Here is a 21,217-nt window from a genome sequence, read left to right on the forward strand (position 1 = left end):
AAAAAATACCTATTATTTTGCATTTTAATGTTTCTTTTTGGAAAGAAATAGTTCCTGTAATACGTATCTTGGTCCTATTCGCTTCTAAGCCTCTTTCTCAGCGGATTTTGTTTGGACCGCCGATTCGTATTAGCAGGTGGATACATGAGTCGGTAGTACGCTCCTGATTCGCATTAGCGGTGAATCCGATCGTGATACGTATTTGCTTTGCTCATGTAACCGCGGATCGGATCGCCGATTCGTACTAGCAGGTGGCTACATGAGTCGGTAATGCGTTCCTAATTCGAATTAGCGGCTAAATACGTATTTACTGTGCTCATGTAACCCCGATAACAGAGTTCAGTGGCGATTAGCCAAGTTGAAGTGGATCAGTGGGATTGCGTGTCCGGACAAAATTTCGTCCGACATTTTTTCGTCGGACAGTTTTTCGTCCGCAGATTTTCGTCCGACTTTTTTTCGTCTCGCATTTTTTCGTCTGTACATTTTTTCGTCTGTGCATTTTTTCGTCTGTACATTTTTTCGTCTGTACATTTTTTCGTCCGGATATTTTTTCGTTCGTATATTTTTTCGTCTGTACATATTTTCGTCCGGACATTTTTTCGTTCAATAAATTTTACGTCTGTGCACCCAAGGTTGAGTGAAAACATACTACAATCATGGAGGAAGGAGTACATTCTCTCCTCCATGCTACAATGCTATTCAACTGTGAGGCAAATGACGTCATAATAATACTCGGGGCGAAGCAGTGCAGTGCCGAAGGCAATGCCTTAGGAGAGATTACAGGCAATGGTAAGTCAAATATTTTTAGGTTAAGTGGTTGTGTATCTGGCTTCAGGCCGAATACCATTGCTTGCAATCTATTCATGCAAGTAACTTTTTCCTTATCCCCCGGTAGGCAAACATCAGTAGGTAAGGTTAGGTAAGGTTAGGTTAGGTTAGGTTAGGTTAGGTTAGGTTAGGTTACGTTACGTTAAAATTCTAGACGAAAAAATGTCCGGACGAAAAAATGCACAGACGAAAAAATATACGAACAAAAAAATGTCCGGACGAAAAAATGTACAGACGAAAAAATGTACCGACGAAAAAATGCACGGACGAAAATTTGTACAGACGAAAAAATGCGAGACGAAAAAAAGTCGGACGAAAATCTGCGGACGAAAAATTGTCCGACGAAAATCTGCTGGACGAAAAACCGTCATGGAATCGTGGGATTGCAGTGGTTGGATTGGGGTTGATGTGTGTAGTCAAGTGTGTAGTTGTCTTTCGTCGTTGAAAGGTGGAGGATATCTTCAGATTTTGGAGCAGTTTCAGGAAGTAAGCAGGGACGCAAATAAGGTAGGTGGGTAGGTATTTAATGATGAGCTCAAGCTGGGTTTGATTCAAGGCAGGTGCTTAGGCCATTTGCTAGTTGTTACAGTTTACAGACACTTCAAATTACAAAACCTAAAAGTATTTGTATTTTTGTTTTGTCCTATGAAATGTTCAGCATAGCTTATTTGGTTGTTAAATGTGTTTTCCATAATTATATTAGATCATGCAGAGTTCCAGTTTGAATTGAGAATGCAGGGGTGTGCTGGCTAATGTATAGCAATGTCCCAAAATTTGTCTATTTGGGTGGGAAACGACATCCAAATGAAATTAATTTTCCACTCTCACCACCATTTTTAAGAACAATTTTCCACTCCCAAGTCCCAACCAAGAAAACGTAGATTTTTTACCTATAGAAAGACAGTTGTGTGGATGCCCAGTTATAGCATCAAACATTCTACGCCCTGGAATAAAATGCATGCTTTTTGTCATTTCTCACTCCTTTTGGATCTAATCAAATCAGCAGTTTTCCACTCTCTCCCCTCTTTTTGGTGGGTAATTTTCCCCTCTGACACCCAAGACAAAACTCAATTTTGGGACACTGTGAACAAGAATTAAAGTTGAATATAATTGAAAAATCCATTTGTATCTACTGGAGGATTCATGTATAACTATGACATGTAAACAAACACCTAGAAAATGGCATATGGGAGTTAAAGATTGCATAAGCCAAAAAAGTATTGGTAGATTTAGGTATCAAAGCTAAGCTCTAATATTGATATGTGGTTAGTGGTTCCTAACTAACTTCCAGTTTCCTGGTGATCTTTCTTATCTGATCTCTATCTAGGGTGTTATGATCTGATGGCTGTATAAACTGTATGAAAATCTGAATATCTGCTCTATTTTACACCTTTTGGATGTCAGAGTAATTTCAAAGGCTTTATAGTATATGTATCCCTGTGAGGGATTAAGTGATACTGTCATTAGTTGCAAGACTGTGGATATTTTACATTTTATTTAGTAATTTATGACTGATAGCCAATGTCAGTTTTATGCGTAGGATGGCAATTACATAACAACACCCACCAGTGCCATCACATGTAGTAACCTGATTGTCTTCCCTTTTAGATGGCTTCTTTATCAGCCTGGGGGTCTGTGAAGCATGCTGTGACATCTCTGGATGATGTCATGTCAGAGCAGCTTGCTATGGATCTACAAAAGAAGTGAGTTGGTGGTACTGACAAACCAGACTTACTTTTTATTGAAGACTGCTGTGGTAAAGATTCTTGGCTATTATGGTGCATAGGCTGGTCAGCTAGGCTCCTGATACACATCAGCATGCAACACAAACATTGAAGAGATGTTTACAGTATTGTCAGTCAAGATGGAACAAACATGTAAAGGGAGGATCAGATCAGAAAAAAATAAACTGCTATTCACCATTTATACACTAGCAAAACATCAAGTCTGCATTTCAGAAGGGGAAGAGAGCTTGTGGCTGATGGCTAATATTCAGTGGCATAAGCTGTTGCCCAATTGAAGGAGGACAGCTGGAGCAGGATGGCATATGGGTGTCCAATGGTTGTTAATGGTAAAGGTAGCTATTGGTTGGTAAAATGTTGAGAAGAGATACAAAAATAAAACATGTGGTAGGGCCAAGGCCAAGGTATTTGTATTATTATTTAGCTCAGTAAGGTACATAATTGTACTCCTTGAAGTCAGTGTCCAAATTTGGGTTAACCCAGAGCTGTTCCTGGTATCAAGGTGTGAATCAGAAAGTCAAGTCATGTAGGCAGTTATAGAAGCCCTTCTCTTTGGCTGGTCTGATTAATCACAATTTTTGGTTACCCAAACTTTCCTGGCAGGCTTGTGCACTTGGAGGTCAGGCCTTTGAGCAAACCCTGCTTAGTGTGAAATCTAGCTTTTTAATCCTTCTTTTCAAATTATTCAAACTTGAAATAGCACATCTGGCATTTGTTTTTCAATGGGTCAAACAGGCTACCTAAAAGTGTTGGGGCCATAATAACTGCAATGCATCCCTATCCCTTGGCTCGCCTATGCAAAATTCATAACTGGTATAAAAGATAGCATTCATGGTAAATTGTCAAAAGGGCTTCTGCGACATCTGTTTAAGGTTTAAAGTTTCACCCTGTATCTTGGCAAACCTTTGCAGTGTCTACCAGACATTTTTGCTTCAACCGTGCATAAGATATGACCTGAGTAGCAAGCATCTATTAAGGTTCATAGTAAATGTTTTATTCATTTATTTATTCATTTATTTAATCATTCATTTGTTTGTATATTTATGAATTTCCTTTGCATTTTTTAACCTTACAAATTGTGTTGTGGCCAGTTTGTTGTGATTAGTGATCGTGAGTGGCACGTGAACGTTAGTCCGCGAGTCGGCCTCCGGAGTACCCCTGCCCGTTGCCGGCCGCAGGGAGGACGAGCTGGCGCGCGCGACCGGCGGCTGGGAGCCGGTCGGCGGCGCGTGTGCCGCGGAGGAGCCACTGACCGCCGCCGAGCAGTCGGACGTCAGCAGTGACCTGCTGCTGGCGCAGCTGATGCAGGATCAGCTGGACCGCGAGTCGGATACGCTGCTGCAAATCGAGGAGCGCAAGGCCAACGGCGGCTCTAAAGGTAGCTCAGAGCTCAGACAGCTCAGACACTAGTCGTTAGAGAGTGGCCGATTCTTTTTCGAAATGGATAGATACTTGTGACGGAGTGTGTCGACAATGTTCAACGGGCAGGGATTTTTTTATGTATCGCACGAGGGGCCAGAATCGTGGGATATCGCGAAACAAAGACGTACAAGTCTGAGTGCCCTCATAAGTCAAGCACGTTATGGGTCACCTGTTGCGTGAATGCACGCTGTGCCGCGAGGGTTCCTCGAGCACGCGTGTTATCTACCGTCACATGCATAAAAGAAGGTGTACGGGAGAGTATCAGGCCAGGAGCACAGAGCTGAGCTGCCTTTTATACCCGATGACGATGTCGTTCGCATTGTGTGTTGTGCAGTGAGTGTCAGCTACCGGAACTACCGTCTGTCGCACTCGTACCCCGTTCTGGAGCCCGATGAAGAGGAGGAGGACTACCCAGACGACTACGACGCCAGCCGCGATTGGGATTCGTTCGAGGTGGGCTTCCTATTGTGTGTTACATAAGTTCTCATTTATCCAACTAGCAAGCTCAAAATGGTATGTGCTTAACACGCTACTCAGCTCATATAGCACAGCCAAAAAAGAAACAACTAGAAAATGCATTTATCTCTAAATTCACCATTCCAAAATGCAACGGATGCCTTATTAGCATTGGTTATGCTGCAATAGCATGCTCCATAGTTCCTAGATAACATGTTGACGCCCCGCTGTGGTCGAACTTTTGTCTGTCCAGTGCTCTCTGGTCAGGTGCTTCACTGATAAGTTCTTACGTTTCTTTTCCAGAGCCGGGAGCGAGAGGACCCGCAGATACCCCGGTGTGGCTACACGATGCACAAGGAGAAAATGGTGACCAAGCACGATGGACGTATCGCCGGCCGTAAGAATGCCTGCAAGGTAATGGATCTGCCGCCTTCAGTCTGCACTGGCGACGGAGGCAGCTTCGACATGGAGATCAACAACGGGGTGAGCATGCTGTCATTGACGACTTAAGGGTCGGCCTCCGGTCACGTCATCGCCGCACTCCATCCTTATTTATACCACTCGTCACATCTCTTATGTCATGTCACGGACTGTTGTATTACGACTGGGGACTGAGGTTTCTCAGTTTTCTCGCTTTATACCCTTTTGCGTGTCCTGTCTGTATAGCTGTATCTGTTCCGTCTTTAGTCAGGTTGTGTCTTACCACGTCTCTATGTGTCCGGATCTGACCCTCACGCCTCTGGTGCTCCGTCAGGTTCTCAATGGTCTCCGTCAGCACGCGCGCAACGTGGCACAGCGGCGTCACCGCGTGAATGACAAGGAGGACCGATCGACGTCCGGAGCGCTGGACCGGCACACTCGCCTCATGATCCTGAAGATGGTCAACAGCGGCGTGCTGGAGGACGTGAACGGCGCCATCAGCACCGGCAAGGAGGCCACCGTGTTCCACGCCTGGGGCGGCAGGTGCGGCTGACGCTGTGGGTCCGATCTAGTACTCCGTCTCTGCACGGACGTGGTAGTCAGATGGGTCAGGGTCTCTTGTGCCTGTAGTTGGTGGTTTATGTCACCTCGGGTGGGTGTAGTTCAGCAGGGAGCAGTGTCTGTGCCTGCTGACAGAGGGTCATCTCAGCAGCACTTAACCCACGCAGAGACGGTGTCCGTTGTCAAAACATCCCGTCCCTCTAGCGGCGGCGAGTGTACCAGACAAAATCGGCACACTCAAATCCGATGAAGCTGTGAAGGATGCGTTCAGCGTACAGCTGACAGACCCAGTGTCGCCGTAGATTTGACCCAGGTGGCCAGTTAGTCAGGAAAACAAAAACGCCTTGCTAAAACGTTCCTTGGTTTGACTCGACCCCACTTGCATTGGACCCAAAAGAAAGTATGTTATCAGACTGAGTATGGCAATGTCTCGCTGACTCGCACCTCACAGAACATTTCCTTCTTACCGTTACTGGCTACTAATTCCGTGCTCTGATTTGCCTATGTCACGGCAGCATGGAGAACGAAGCCGAAGACATTCGCCAGGTGGAGATTCCTGACGAATGTGCCATCAAGGTTTTCAAAACGACTCTCAACGAGTTCAAAACCAGAGAGAAGTACATCAAGTCTGACATACGCTTCAAAGACAAGATATCGAAGCAGGTAATGCTTGTTTTCTAGATACATAAGGTAGTTTATATAAATTCACCATTGCGGAGTCACACTGCTTTTACGGTAACCCTATACTCGACTTTTTAACATATCTGCTTTTTGTTTCAGAATCCGCGTAAGATGGTTCACCTATGGGCGGAGAAGGAGATGTGTAATCTGAAGCGGCTAACCAACGCCGGCATCCGCTGTCCGCTGCCTCTGGTGCTCAAACAGCACGTGCTGCTCATGTCTTTCATCGGAGATCGGCAGCGGCCGGCGCCTAAGCTCAAGGACGTCCTGCTCAGCGAGAAACAGTGGCGCCAGGCGTACCGGCAGGTGCTGGAGGTGAGTCGCTCTCGGCCCTCGGGCCTACCGGGCTGGAGGGGAGCGCCCCTAGGTGTACCGGGCTGGATGGAGCGGTCCTCGGGTGTACCGGCAAATTATGGAGGTGAGCTGTCCTGTTTATAGTTTTACTTCTCACTGTTAGAATGTCGTTGCCAGGTTGTAATGGAACTAGCAATGTCCACTCGACCGATCATTCTCCGCATAGGTGGCGCCGGTGTGAGGCATTTTAGCAAAACCTGCAGCGTATGGGCATAATGGATCGCTCATGCCGGTCCAATGTTCGTTTGTTTGGAAAACAGTCAGTATTCGACGCATTTTATCCAATTCAAGTGAAACTTAGAGCGATTTGGATAAACAGCTATATAAGCAACAGCGATAGACAACAGCGATATCTTCTTGGTGATTCGTTGAAGTTTCCCTTGTAAATTGTTCTTTCGGTATACAGGGTGTAACGAAATTATCCGGACATTCATTTTTGTTTTCACCTTTTTGTTAGAGCAGTTTCTTTTCTGATGTTGGAGGCGGGAATATTGGATGAATGCGTGCCTGTGGTATGGGCTCTCAATTAAGCAGTGACCTGACCCTGCGAGGTGACCCTTGCTCTGAGTAAGGGTCGAGTCACCGACAGATTCATTTGATAGTTTTCATCCAAGGCAGTGGTGAGAAAGGAGTACAGTCTACTATCGTAGCGAAATTGCAGGCTGGTGTCATGGCGGTATCCATGGTGGCTTGAGCCAGAAGCTGGTCTGCCAGCAGCTGGACATCGGCAGCAGCCAGCTGCACATCTGCCTGAGGCGTTTTAAGCTGGGATTCAAGGGCAGACTCAGCCCGGCCGCGACCGCAAAAACCGCCCTTTGTCATGTGGCAAGTAGAGTTGTCAAGATAGCGGCAAAGAAATGGTACACTCGGGGGCAGATTGATGTTCCACCACCCCCTACCCATCGGGCGATCCCATGGCTCAGCACTGGCTGCTGTCAGTGTTGCCTGCCCTCAGCACTGCTCAGCACTGCATGCCAGTGCCAGTGCTGCCAGTGCTGCCACTGGCAGCAGCCAGTGCTGAGCCATGGGAGCTCGATGGGTAGGGAGTCGTGGAACATCAATCTGCCCCCGAGTGTACCTATCAATCCGCAACCTGACACGTATTCTTAGGCAGATAGTAAGGGGTACCACATCATGATCCACCGCTACCCGCCCTTTAACTTGGTTCTGCTGCCCTTTGAATTGAAAAAGACAACGAACTTGACGGGAAAACAGCCAGCCCTGAGTCCACCACCTTTGGCATCACGCCAGAGCGCGTCCACTGATGCAGGGAAGACATGGGTGAGGTGGTCGGGTTGGATGGGTCGCCGTCCGAGTTGTAGCATCCTTTGAACCGTCAAATCGGCCATTTGTGAGCGGCCAGCAGCCCGAACGTACGGGCCGTCACCAGCGTCAAACATCCGGCCAAGATCCATTTCTGGAGCATGCTCAGCTGCTGTGCGATGTTCCAGCTGTAGATGGTGCCACAGAAAACCAATATCAGTGACGAGCATTACCGAAGCAACATCCTGGCCAACGAATGGTTGGAGGCGCTCAACCGGACAACACAGGAGTCCTCGGTTTCTGAACGGGCATGGATGCCTGATTCAAGCTGCGCTGTCTTCATGCGTGTCAGCGCGCCATCTTCAAGTCCCCAGAAGAATGAGCAGTGATGCTGAGAGGACCTCATCCTTCTGGGCTAACGAGCTAAGGCTTGGAACTAGTGCCCATCCCAAATCCATTGAGATCTTGTGGTCTATTTTACAGCTGGATGTGAATGAGGATTATTTCAATTACATTGGAAGAAATCTTGGGTTGGGACGGTTTTTCGCTGTCGGGTAGCCCCATCTGTTCTACCACGATATTGGCTACTCTTGATGTATGTAGGTGACCGTCACGGCACGTCCCACGTGCCATGTCGATTGTCGTCAAAAATTTTCCGACTACGATAACTCGTCAATGGTTTGGAAGTTGGGCAGTGATTGCTCTAGAACTGGCTTTATCGGTGAGCGCCCACGGGACAATGCATGCATGTGTCACGCTACGGGTGCTGCCGTTCAAGTTTAACGGGCCCACATAGCCGGACAACCTGGGGGCTGTCCGGAGGTCACGTGTTTCCGGTCCCCTCGCATGAACTGCTTGAGGCGCTAGCCGTGACCGGTCCGCCCCTTTCCGCCGAGACTTGGTCGTTATTCGTAGTTGTGACGGTGGGTGGTGGCTATTGGCTACACTCCAGGAGACACCCTTTGCTCCTACTTCCGCCCGTGGCTGGTGCCGTAGTCAGACGTTGTTTGGTGTTCATGGCATGAGCGGTAAACCGTGAGAGCTGCATATTTAGCAGTAGCACTCCTCGTCCTCGTGTTTTTTTTCTGAATATTTTTGGTCGGTCAGGTAAAAGACGCAAATTGAAACAAGCAAACAAAATGCCAAATAAAACTTTTTATATTAGATTGAGAGTGAGCTAAGTAAGAAAAAACAATGTTTCTATTCATTTGTATACACTATACTGTAACTCTGAAAAATGGCATCTGTAAAATGACGTCAGCATTTGACATATTTTTGGGAATGAAATATTATGTTGTGCTGGGGGAGGGGGGTCAAATTTTAGGTGACATTTTATATTTAGGACACTGACGAGTCACTGATGTATAAATGTCGCACAAAGGCAAAAACGATTACGTTAGGTCTGAGTTTACTACGTCAAGCCAGAGGCAGGCATCGGTAAAATCCTTTTTGAAAGGATTGCATTCCCAATCCACATTCCTAGTGCCGAAGTGGATTGCATTCCTACCCGCAATCCCCTTTTTTCACTTGGATTGTGATCAAATCCGCAATCCTTTTTTTGCAATCCTGTTGTATTATTATGTGCACTAGTGGATCTGGGGAAGGGAGGGGGGCATAGGGCCGTGCCTCCATCCCCAAATCACCCATTTCTAGTACCTAGTCTTGCGAGTAATTCCTATCTAAGGCACAGGTATTTTATGGGAAATATTTTTTGCCTCAAACACCCCCACATTTAACCCTCTACCCAACCAGTGTTTTATATTTTTAAAACTCGCCCTCAAATACGTAATTTTGCCCTTCCTATGTTGTTCATCAGCGTATATTATTTTGAGCGTTTAAATTATTTCAAGTTTCGATGTAAAGCCCTTGATAGCAAAGTACATTAAGCCGATGAAGCCGATCTCATAATTTTCAATCGCAACAAACCATTTCAAAGCAGTAATCAAACACAATCCGGATTGGATTGCAAAAATTGAAAGTATGATGCAATCCAATCCGCAATCAAATCCTGTTTTTTGGAATGGATTTCAAATCCAGGTGCAATCCACCAAAAAGGAATGCAATCAGGATTTTGCAATCCTGCAATCACAATCCTACCGATGCCTGGCCAGAGGTCACCCGAACATAATCGTGTTTGCTTTTGCACGGCGGAATGCTAATTCCGTTTTTTTTTTTCTTATTTTAGAAAATGCGACGTTTTTTAGAGGCGATTTACAAATACTTTTTAATTTAAGTCATATTTTGTATCATGATATGTACAGTAAAGTCTATGTGACATCCGTGGTAGATATAGCGTGCAAATCCAGCAAAAATTACGCTCTCCACGGATTCAAGTTTTTCACTTTTTAGCTAACACTTGACTTCAAGGTGGTGACTTCACATTACTATGGCTCATCAATTTTCCTATGAAACTTGGCAAAAATACCAGTTTTGGCGTGGAAGAAGCTACAGGAAATTTCAAGGCAATCGGAGTTTTAAACCATGAGTTATTTTGGCATTGACAGGAGGTCTTACGCCCCTTTTCCGAGTCAATGACGGGCTAAATTTTCATATCCTGTATTAACCACGTTGATCACCTCGAGCCAAAAATGTTGCCTAAACACGGAAGGGAAGTGTTAAAATAAAATCTGCACCGTTTTTCTTTCGCCGTCCTGGCTCTTCTACTTCGCAAGCTATGACGTCATTTTTCAGAACCATCAACCTGCGAAAAATTTCTTGCGATTTTTTATTGGTGATCCCTTCGTTTCGAGTTGAATTTGAAAATGGGATATAGCTAGGTATTCATGATATAACATGTACATGCCTCTTTAATGTTTAATGTTAATGTTGCTTTTGCTTTGACTTTTGCATCAAGCCACCCAAGACGTAGTGGGTCAGTGAAATTTTTGAGGCGCCACAGGCATCTTGCACCAAAATACCTATTACCTACCTAAGAAAATTTCGATTTTATTCGATTCTTCTGTGCCGGACAACTACTTAAAAAAAAACTTGCTTTCATGTTTGCCTTATGAGCTGGCGCAAGAAAATTTACCATTTTAGACTGGCGAGCCACGAAAATAGTTGGAAGATTCTACCTGGCTAGGTAATTTGATGCAAGAGACTTCTGCTCTTACGCTTTACTACACAGCAAAGTCTGTTCGATGTTCCACATATATTTGCATCGTTAGCTATTCGCTACAGGGGACAACAACGTTAACAATCTGATGTGAAATGCCTCCACTTCGGTGAATGCACATATAAATACAATAAATAGGCGAATAGTGAGAGGCGCTGGGGCTCGGCGGCGGGGCCGAGTGGAGGCGGGTGCGGCCGCACCGGCCGCGCGTGACTGGGATCCGGGGCCCGGCCGGTCCGGCCGACTGGCGGGGCGCGCTGCTTCGACTAGCGGCTGCTGGGCCGCTCCTGCTCGGCTCTCAGCGCCTCGGCGGCACGCTGATCGGGCCGGTACTCGACGGGGTCAGAGCGCGCCAGAGGAGCGGCCGGCCGGGCGACGTAGCGCTGCGGCGGCGGTCCGATCGGCTGGCGCTGGTCGAGCCGCGCCACCTGCTGGCCCGGGAAGCGGCCGGGGAAGTTGCCCTCGTCGTAGACCTCCTCCTCGTCGTCGCTGCCGCTGCCGGCGAAGAAGTTGTAGACGGGGTCGAACCAGCGCCACGGCCGCACCAGCCGCTGGAAGAAGGTGAGCTCGTCCTCGGAGCTGTCCTCCTCCTCGTCATCGTAGTACACCGGCGGTCCTGGGCGGCCCGGCCTGGGAGGGAAGCCTCCTCCGAAACCATCGCCGGAGAACTGCGGCGCCGCCGAAACGGTGACGGCCACAGCCAGTAGCAGGGCGGCGTACATCTGCGGAGACAGACACTGGTCAGACGCGCACACAAGTCCCGCAGCAGACACTGCTCAGATGCGCACACAAGTCTCGCTGCAGACTCTCGGCACTGAGTTTATCACTTATGACTGCAACTTCTCGCCTTCATTCACTTCGGCTGAAAGGGTAGGAGTTTTGGTATGGGATTTGTATAACATGAAGTTGTCAGGCAAGCAAGGCCTATGAGGATTATTGTATTTTGGTCTTTGTAGAAAAAGAAACGTTTGCTCCTCAGGTGTTCTAAAGGGTTTGTTCCCCAGTGCAGCTTTTCCAGAAAGATTGACGGATTTATTTGCGCTGAAAGAAGGAAACTTACGATTATGCTTTGGTTTGACATTGCCTCTGCTGGCACTGATCGTCAGTGCATGTAATTTTCACTAAACTTCGGCAAGAGATCCAGGGATGGCAGCGTTTGAGTTTGAAACACAACTCTCGGTCCGACAAGAGTATCACAAAGCCGACAGACGAAGAGGCACTGAGTTTGGCCGGAGCGGCAGCGGTGGAGATTGACCTGTGCTGGACGCAGCTGGCGGCGGACCGCTGTTCAGTGTTCACTCACCAGAGTGCGGGAGGAGTCCATGCTGTCGGCAGGGCGAGCGGCGTCCGTGTGCGTCGGTCCCGGCGGCGCGCCGGAGGTAGTCACCGCGCTGGCGGGCCGGTCGGACCGGTCGGCCCGGCGGCGCTGCAACTGGGTCGGCCCGGCCCGGCCCGTGTCCGGCCGGCCGGCCGGCCGGCACCTGTCCTTCCGGTCGGCCGGGTCAGCGGCCCGGTTCCGTCTGACGGCCCGGCACGGCACGGCCGGCCTTGCCGGCCACGGGTCGGCCGCCGGCCGCCCTTCCGATGACCATCGCGCTCGTCAGCCTCGACACGTGTTCTGGACCAGTGGGAGGTCCGCCGCCCTGTTTGGTTCAGTTCTACATAACGCCCAAGCTACTGGATGCCTCATTGGCGAGTTGTTACGGGATTGGGCCCGAACTTTGTAGTTTCGTGTCATTGTATCTCCAAAATCATGTGACACACAAAAAACTAACTGTGATTTATGAGTTGTTTTAATGAGCTTATGTAGCTGATCGCTGTGGCAGCTTCTATCACCGGGATCTTGGTGTCTCGGTGTTCGCACGGTGGTCTGTGACGGTTGCAGCGGTCTCAATACACACTGACTGCTGGTAGCGCTCTGTGTCGAGGGCGTCTCCACGCAGACCTTCGGTCAGACACTTGAACTTTTACTGCTCATGAACCTAACCTAAATATTGGTATCCTTCAGACATAAACCATTCTGTCCAAGGAGTCCATGCAGTTTTTTTTCTGAGAGCTGCATTGCAAATATTCCGCTTTCTTTCCGCATCGCAGAAGTTATACTGATACTCTTTCTTGAGAAGTGAAGTGATGACAAGCTACCACCGTAAGGCGTAAGGAGAAATGCTTAGAAGTGTTCGGCTACATCGCATGCGTATTAGTGATGCCAATCGGAACTTCTGATTTTGTCCCTGACCTTTGTCCTTCTGATTTTGTCCCATGTCCCATTCGGAATTTGGTTGGACAAAGGCAGCAGGCTTTGGATAACATGGGCAATGAAAATTGTACTGGTTTACAATGACAAGCATTTTATTACACAAAAGCAGGTCTGCGGAGGCGATGGATTTATTTTTCGGCGAATCCGACTCCGACTCCGGCTTTCCAAAACCAACTCCGACCCCGACTCCGGGCAGAACTGTCGACTCCGACCGACGCCAACTCCCGACTCCGACTCCTCAGACCTGGCAGGGCTGCGGAGTAGGGTGTTTCACTTTTCACTTTTTTTCTCAGATTGTCTCTCCTCGATCGGATTCCCATTATTTCATCTTTTTAATAAAATTTGGTGGCAATTATTCGATTTTAAACTCGATTCTAAACGTCGCGATAATTCGCCAAAGTTTTCAATTTTTGTGCCGTTCGGCGTTGAAGTCACCCATGTTAGAGCAATTGCAAGTAGGGCACTAACACCAAGAAAATACGGCCGTGCAAGAGGTGGTATTAACCGGTATTTTATGACACTGTGAAGGTTGAATATGGTACCTGCGCTTCCATAAAAGTGTCGTCGCATATTCTGGTGCTCAGATTAACATACACAGACATAACTCATTATTCAGGACACGACAACTTAACAGTAAGCAAAACACTGGTACGTCAGTGACGGCAAAACATGTATTTCGGTACCGGGCCTCAACACCGTTTCTCATCGAACCCAGTCACAGGGTAGCCAGGGTTGCCTTTGTCATGTGTGGCACTGCACGCCTGTGCCTCTCCACAGCCTGCAGAAGCCACTGGAATTGGTCCTGCCCCTTCACATGCTGAGCGAATGTTTTCAGAAGAGCGATGCCCCTCTCCGCGGTGTCGTTCACGACTTTCACTGTTTTCACGAATTCCTTGCATAGGATGTACGCCTCGTGACCTTCCCACTCCCCAGGAGGCTTCGTCATCCACTCGTGGTCGACTCCCATCAGGTGGTCCAGCTGGTCCGCGAACAAGAACATCTTGATGCTGTACAGTGTACAGCATCAAGTGTACAGCATCAAGATGTTCTTGTTCAATCAAGAATGTTCAGGAACTGAGCCATCCGCTGCACCTTCTCCTGCATTGGCTCATCGTACTCCAGCTGGTCCGCGAACAAGAACATCTTGATGCTGTACAGTGTACAGCATCAAGTGTACAGCATCAAGATGTTCTTGTTCGCGGACCAGCTGGAGTACGATGAGCCAATGCAGGAGAAGGTGCAGCGGATGGCTCAGTTCCTGCTCCTCTTCTATGTCGTCGCGTGGCTGCGGGCCCCTGTTGCAGAGGACGCCCCCGCTAACGACCTCAACCTGTACCGTAGCCTGGTGCGGTATAGGCAGTTGGACCAACCAGTGGCGAACGCTGCTCTCGCTGTGATGCGGCGCCATTTGTGGTATCTGCAGACATCAGTTGTAGTATTCAGCCTCTTTAGCAGCCGTGTCACAGAAGAGGAGAAGGAGGCCATATGTGTCAACCTGCTCGCAAACTCGTGCTCCGCGGCGCCTGATCAGACACCATCGGTCGCACTGGATGAGTCCACCAGCCTGTCAGAATTGGTGACCACGTCGTCGTGGCTGATGTTTGACCTGATGGGAGTCGACCACGAGTGGATGACGAAGCCTCCTGGGGAGTGGGAAGGTCACGAGGCGTACATCCTATGCAAGGAATTCGTGAAAACAGTGAAAGTCGTGAACGACACCGCGGAGAGGGGCATCGCTCTTCTGAAAACATTCGCTCAGCATGTGAAGGGGCAGGACCAATTCCAGTGGCTTCTGCAGGCTGTGGAGAGGCACAGGCGTGCAGTGCCACACATGACAAAGGCAGCCCTGGCTACCCTGTGACTGGGTTCGATGAGAAACGGTGTTGAGGCCCGGTACCGAAATACATGTTTTGCCGTCACTGACGTACCAGTGTTTTGCTTACTGTTAAGTTGTCGTGTCCTGAATAATGAGTTACCTATGTCTGTGTATGTTAATCTGAGCACCAGAATATGCGACGACACTTTTATGGAAGCGCAGGTACCATATTCAACCTTCACAGTGTCATAAAATACCGGTTAATACCACCTCTTGCACGGCCGTATTTTCTTGGTGTTAGTGCCCTACTTGCAATTGCTCTAACAATGGGTGACTTCAACGCCGAACGGCACAAAAATTGAAAACTTTGGCGAATTATCGCGACGTTTAGAATCGAGTTTAAAATCGAATAATTGCCACCAAATTTTATTAAAAAGATGAAATAATGGGAATCCGATCGAGGAGAGACAATCTGAGAAAAAAGTGAAAAGTGAAACACCCTACTGCGGAGTCAAGGGATTTTTGGTGACTCCGACTCAGACTCCGGCTCGGGTTTTCAAAATCGACTCCGACTCCGACTCCGGTCACAACTGTCGACTCCGACCGACTTTGACTCCGACTCCGACTCCAACTCCGACTCCGCAGCCCTGCGCAAAAGTGACTGTTCAAAAATATCTGAAATCCAAATTTTGAGTTAGAATGTTTCACGATGTTGAGATTTTTATGTTTTATCATTTCAAGATTTGTTTGCCATGCTTTTTTTGTACACACAAATCTTTTTTTTAGTCTTTACGGTGATTGTCTCATGTCTGGTTTTCTACGATTTTCTCCGCGAACAGCTTTTCGACCAGAAATGGCCGAGCATGACCTCAGTTTCATCTCTATAAATCATCACCTGAGATGACCTAGGACTTTTTTCAGGATTTTGTGATATTGATTTCCGGAGTGGTACTGAAAACGGCGAGTCGAAATTCGTAGCCGTTTTGAGTCATCTGCGAAAGATTATAGGGGTTCCTTTGCCCCCCACCCCCCTCCCAGCGGGTCCCGAGGTAATTAATTCTGTTGACTTGACCTTCGATGACCTGGGATAAAAAAAAATGAAGATGGGTGCCCAATTGATAACTTGCATCAGCTAGCTATTGCATCAGTTTCGCGGCGTTACGCGCCTGTTCCAAACAGCCAAAATAACTCGAGGAGTGCTGCCACAAAAGGCTTGTTTCCGCTTTCTACTAGGCGATGGCTGAATTTTAACCCAAGCAATAACGTAAGTCGACTTCCCAGATGGTCGACGGAGGCAGGCGCAGCTAAGCCGAGTTGGAGTGCCTTCAGTCAGAGCTGACAGGTCGGATGTGTGCCGGTCGAAAGGCACGTGCGGCCGGCCGAGCCGCGATGCTGCTCAACTGCGCAGTAAACCGGCTGGTCCACGGCCTGGCTAACGCAGCACGAGGTGACTCACGGGCTGCTCACGGAATGAAGCCATACCAGATGGCTAATGGTGTTCTGCTGTTCTATTGGCTTGACTTCTGTTCGATTGTACCTCTGTACACCGGCGTGCATTTACAGACTGTTAATTTTGACATATGATTCTTGTCATGCATCTTTTTCGCACTCGCAATTTGTCCATGAATCACATAGGTTCATTTCAAAAGGCCACGAAAGAAATTTGAACCGGAATCACATTGGACCAGGTCACTAGGTCGTGCGAAGTGTTCTTACTAAAAGTTTTTTATAGCCACACTGATTGGCGATTGCATTGGAACTTTCAGCGATTGATAATTGCTGAACGGCTGATATAACATTCAGTAAGTCACTAACTTGTGGCTAAATCCGCTGGACCATTACGGTAATGCTGTAACGGAAGTATTGAATGCTTCTTTGGGCAATGTTGGGTCTTTTTTAGGCTCATGGCGGTGTTTCGTCATGGCCTACCTCGCCCAACCTGCTGGTAACATTTGAACACCCCTGTCCGGTTTTTCGCGAATGGTGCAAAAACGTTGCCCGGCGCCGTCGTTTTCCACTGGAATACGTGAGAGTGAGCGGCGACTGGGAAAGAGAGAGCCCGCCGGTCTCAGATTTCCGGCATGCGGTCGGACGAGCTCCGTGGTCGCCGCATACCTGTAACACCGCATCCCGGCCGCGCGGAAATGGGTCAGCAGTGACTTTGGCCAAACCTGTAGCCGCGGAGGCCGTGCCGGCCACTCGCGATGGGTGCATACGTGACGCAGCCTCATTTCTCCGTCGGCCGATGTAGCTTCGCAAATGATGCCATAAGGGTATAGTTTACCCCATGCCCGATAGTTTACCCCATGCCCGACGATGGCGTATATCGCACGGTTTCTGGGTGGGTGGGTGAGGGGATCGCTATGGTTTCCCGGTGACAGGATCCTCGACCATCCAGCTTATCTTCTTAAAAACGTCGTGAATAAAAACCTAGAATTTCGAAGTTTATTCATACGCCTAGTTACGATGAGTTATCGTTAATTGCAACAGTGAACTAGCTTTATTATTGTGTATCTGTGAGCAGCGTTTTGCAGTTAACCGCTTGGATGTTTAAATGGCTCCCGTCCTGACTTTTGTGCTGCTCCATCGCCGACAGATGACCCAGACCATGTACGAGAAGTGTCATCTGGTGCACGCCGATTTGTCCGAGTACAACATCCTGTACCACGACGGCGCCTGCTGGTTCATCGACGTCAGCCAGAGCGTGGAGCCGTTCCACCCGGAGGCGCTGACCTTCCTCTACCGCGACTGCGTCAACATCACCAATGTAAGTCCGCTGGACGAGTAGCGACACTGCTAATTAACTTATAGAGCCGCCTGTCAGTGAGAATCTAAGTGAGAATCGTTTTAGCCTCAGTGGTTTGGCAGGAAACTAATAGGCAATTAACATGAGCCGACAGAAGAACGCGCACCCGGGCAAAAATAGCATAAGAGCTTTTCTAAGCCATAATCGACCTTAGTTACGGAGCGAGCGAAGCGAGCGTAGTCTTTCCTTAGATTAACGGAAATTTCTAGTATGAGCGGCCGGCCGGCCGGCCGGCCGGCCGGCCGTGGTCACGCTTCTGCGACGCTTATATCTCAGCAACCACTTGACCGATTTACACGCGGTAATTTTTGTAGGGTAGCTTCATTCCTTCTACCAAGTATTGGACTATTCCCGATGCATGTGGGTGACCCCTTATGCACGTGCCACGTGCAAAACGAAGAGGTGTCACTTTTGTAATTGTTGCAATATCTCGGTAACTACTTGGCCGATTGCGCTGAAAGTTGGCATGTAGGTAGGCACCCACTAGGCACTGCATATCCATGTGCCAGAGTTGGGGTGCTGCTGCACGTGCGCACGTGCAGGGGTCGATTCCAGATCTCGAGAACGGCTAGACCGATGGCGCTCAAATTTGGTACACGGTTAGGGACCGGTTAGTAGGGTGCCGTGCAAAAGTCAGTTGGGACCCATTTTGCACGTGCGCACGTGCAGGGTGCCTCTTCCAGATCTCGAGAACGGCTGGGCCGATTGTGCTCAAATTTGGCACATCGCTAGAGACCGGTTAGTAGGGTGCCGTGCACAAGTCAGCTGGAGGTACCCCCTCGAAATTTCGCACGTGCAAGGATCACCCTCTCGCTCGCTCCGTTAGTCGCCCCAAAAGGCGTTATACTGGTGTTAATTACATACATTCAGTTTGGAATGTTCTATTTAATGACGGAATATGGAGCGACGTGACATTGTCATTGTGATAAGCCCGTACGTTGAAAGTGGTAATGCCGTGTGAAGCCTGGACGTTTCATCGTATTTTGCTGCCCGCCTGTATGAAGTTTCGCTGCACCCTATTGGCCATTTGACCAACCGTCTTACTGTGTTCTGTCGGTCATCGATCTAGCCGTTTCTCTTTTGATGTATTGCCCGCCTGTCTGAGCGTAACTCCATGGTATGTTGGCACTCTGTCTGACCCATCGTCATTATGGCATAGCCTCACGTTGGTCGTCGGTCTTACGGCTGGTTTTGTTCAGTTTTTCAGTGGCAAGGGCGTGGCGACGCTCAGTCCCGAGGAACTCTTCAGTCACATCAGCGGTCTGCCGCTCACAGATCAGTCGGATATCAGTCTCCAGGTGAGTGGACTTGTGATCTGTTCAGTCGTATCAGCGGTTTGCCGCTTACGGCGCAGGGAGACGTCAGTCTCTTTGTCTCTAGACTGACCTGATGATAAGTCAAGCGTCCCACAGGTGGGTTAGTTCACTTCCGGATGCATTTGTGTTTTGTTCACGGCGTTAACCTGTGGTTTATTGACCACCAGCTAGTTATTACGTCACTATTGGGTATAAAACAATAGGGGCGAGATGACCGTTTTACGACCATGATCGACGTTACATACTAAGCCGATAAAAGCATTCCACGAGCTCCGAACGACCACCCTGATTGTAGTGCCAGCGGCTGTGTTCGTCTCGGTGGTCTGTATTGATTCGGGTGCTAGCTGTGGTCTCAGTCTCAAACTATATTGGTTTTGGTACTGGCTATCTATATTGATTACGTTGCCCTGTTCTCAGCTGGCGGAGCTGGAGAAGTCGGAGCAGCCGCGGCGGCGCGGCCAGCACCGCGCTCAGGAGGCGGCCCTGTTCCTGGAGGGTGACGACGACGGAGTGGACATCCCGGTGGCCACCAGCTGATCGCCGGCCCCCGGGACCGCATAGCAGACCGGCGACAGGCGCAACAAGTCGAGGGTTTTGGAAGACATGTATCAATATTGTCTAATTGATATTGATGTTTTTACCTGACCACAAACACGATAATGATTTCGGTAAATGAATCGGCGCTGCAGACAGATGTGCAGACAGATTAACGAAAGTGTTTTACTTGTATATTCGATGTATAAATTGGACGCGTTCATTTGAAAAATAGCTCCCTGTATCTCCCGGCAACAGATCAACAGATGTCCACTTCGGCAGCGTACCGTCGTGGGTATACAAGGGGTGGTTCGGTGATAATGCGTTCAGTGTTGCGGGAGCGCGTGCTGTTTAAGATGTCCATGCAGCAGCTGGGAACTCTACTCTACCAGTAATTGTGAAAGACGCTGAAAAACAATAGGAAATAAAATATAATTTGTATATCAATATACAATCTATAACAGTAACGGAATGTCTGAGAAAAGAACGTCCGGCTGATACGCAAGCTACTCCGTATGTCGTTCCGCGGGACTCGACCCGGCAGCGTCACAGCTTTGAGTGGGGGCGATCTGCACCGGCGCTCGGCAGCTCTCTGACATAGCATATTGTGTGTGAGTCGTCATATCGGCAGTATGCGCCTGCCGGCCAGTCCTCCCGGCCAATCGTCTTGTATGGTGTGGGGGATCGCACCCTGAGACCCAATTAAACAATGGGAGGCGGTAGCTGCAACAGGCACTAGTGTGGACATCCTAGTGGCTTAGCCAGCTTAACCAAAGGCTGAGACACGACGTGAAACTGGAAAAGCCACAGCTTACCTATAAAAAACTCGAGGTGTCTGATGATAATCTGCCCGGCCGGATGTTCCGCTTTCCAGTTTCCATTGTTTGCGCCATATGGTTGTATCCCTTCTAGACCTTTCAATGAATGTAGAGACAACTTTGTTGAAGTAGCATAGCTGCGTCTCATTGCATCATTAGTGTTTCACTCAGTGAACATGAAAAGAAATGTAAGAAATGACATTACATTTTGACAAATTACATTGTTAAAAAACTAAGTCAGTGACTTTCGACATGCCGTTAAGCCACGCAGCTAATAATTGATCCGGTTGCGGCAAAGATAACATCGGGATTCTCCTACACTCAGTGTGCCTATGGCTCACCCTGCTTCACAGGCGGAGTTACTCAAAACAGGTTAATGTTTTCGCGCGTTCAGTGTTTCGATACTTGGCCCATGTAGTGATGCAATGCAATATTGAATACTATCAATTCATTGCACTATGAATGCATCTCTAGTGTTATGAATGATTGGCCCCAACCTCGGGATGGTGGAGAGTGGTTGCTGGTCCGAACAGGACGTCTACTTCGTGTCGTCACCTCAGACTTTTGTCCCCGAACAAGTGTGATCCGACACCATTATCCCTCTTTGCTTTCTAATCCAGCGTATAGTCGACTACAGAATGATGTTCCACTTTTCACAGGCTATTATTTGCCTGGAGTGGTAGGCTGTGCCGCATCACAAGGGCTGAGTTCACAAATTATAGCTTTGTCCCAATGCTCACCATCGACACGCCTAATTGCGTGATAAACGGCACAACTTACGCTCCGGTCAACTGATAGCTTCTGAGGAGTGGAACATCATTCTGTAGT

At 48.5% G+C, this 21,217-nt stretch overlaps 1 protein-coding gene across 9 annotated transcripts; it reads left to right on the top strand.

The window, feature by feature from the left end:
* The first annotated feature begins 58 nt into the window (after nucleotides 1-58).
* Nucleotides 59-20,020, top strand: LOC122365943 (serine/threonine-protein kinase RIO3-like). Of its 9 annotated transcripts, none has more exons than XM_043337605.1 (12): nucleotides 77-136; nucleotides 1,218-1,335; nucleotides 2,437-2,531; nucleotides 3,749-3,948; nucleotides 4,327-4,445; nucleotides 4,752-4,931; nucleotides 5,203-5,411; nucleotides 5,945-6,092; nucleotides 6,210-6,425; nucleotides 17,512-17,682; nucleotides 18,921-19,019; nucleotides 19,455-20,020. In XM_043337605.1, exons 3-12 carry the CDS (start codon nucleotides 2,437-2,439, stop codon nucleotides 19,572-19,574), a joined length of 1,557 nt encoding a protein of 518 aa, XP_043193540.1. In that variant the 5' UTR covers nucleotides 77-136; nucleotides 1,218-1,335; the 3' UTR covers nucleotides 19,575-20,020. The 9 variants fall into 9 exon arrangements, with proteins under 9 accessions (XP_043193535.1, XP_043193540.1, XP_043193544.1 ...); XM_043337609.1 differs by having other exon boundaries at nucleotides 109-136; nucleotides 1,218-1,314; XM_043337608.1 differs by having other exon boundaries at nucleotides 126-148; nucleotides 1,218-1,314.
* The last annotated feature ends 1,197 nt before the right edge of the window (nucleotides 20,021-21,217 follow it).

This window comes from Amphibalanus amphitrite, unplaced genomic scaffold (assembly GCF_019059575.1).
Source record: "Amphibalanus amphitrite isolate SeventyFive unplaced genomic scaffold, NRLGWU_Aamphi_draft 000774F_arrow, whole genome shotgun sequence".
Lineage (NCBI taxonomy): Eukaryota > Metazoa > Arthropoda > Thecostraca > Balanomorpha > Balanidae > Amphibalanus > Amphibalanus amphitrite.

Bases quoted from the DNA above. Each gene is read 5' to 3' on its own strand.
- LOC122365943 (XM_043337602.1), top strand. From the start codon at position 1,198: ATGGAATCGTGGGATTGCAGTGGTTGGATTGGGGTTGATGTGTGTAGT. The intron at 6,426-17,511 runs GTGAGTCGCTCT...CATCGCCGACAG, and splicing joins CGTACCGGCAGGTGCTGGAG to ATGACCCAGACCATGTACGA. The intron at 17,683-18,920 runs GTAAGTCCGCTG...GGTTTTGTTCAG, and splicing joins ACTGCGTCAACATCACCAAT to TTTTTCAGTGGCAAGGGCGT.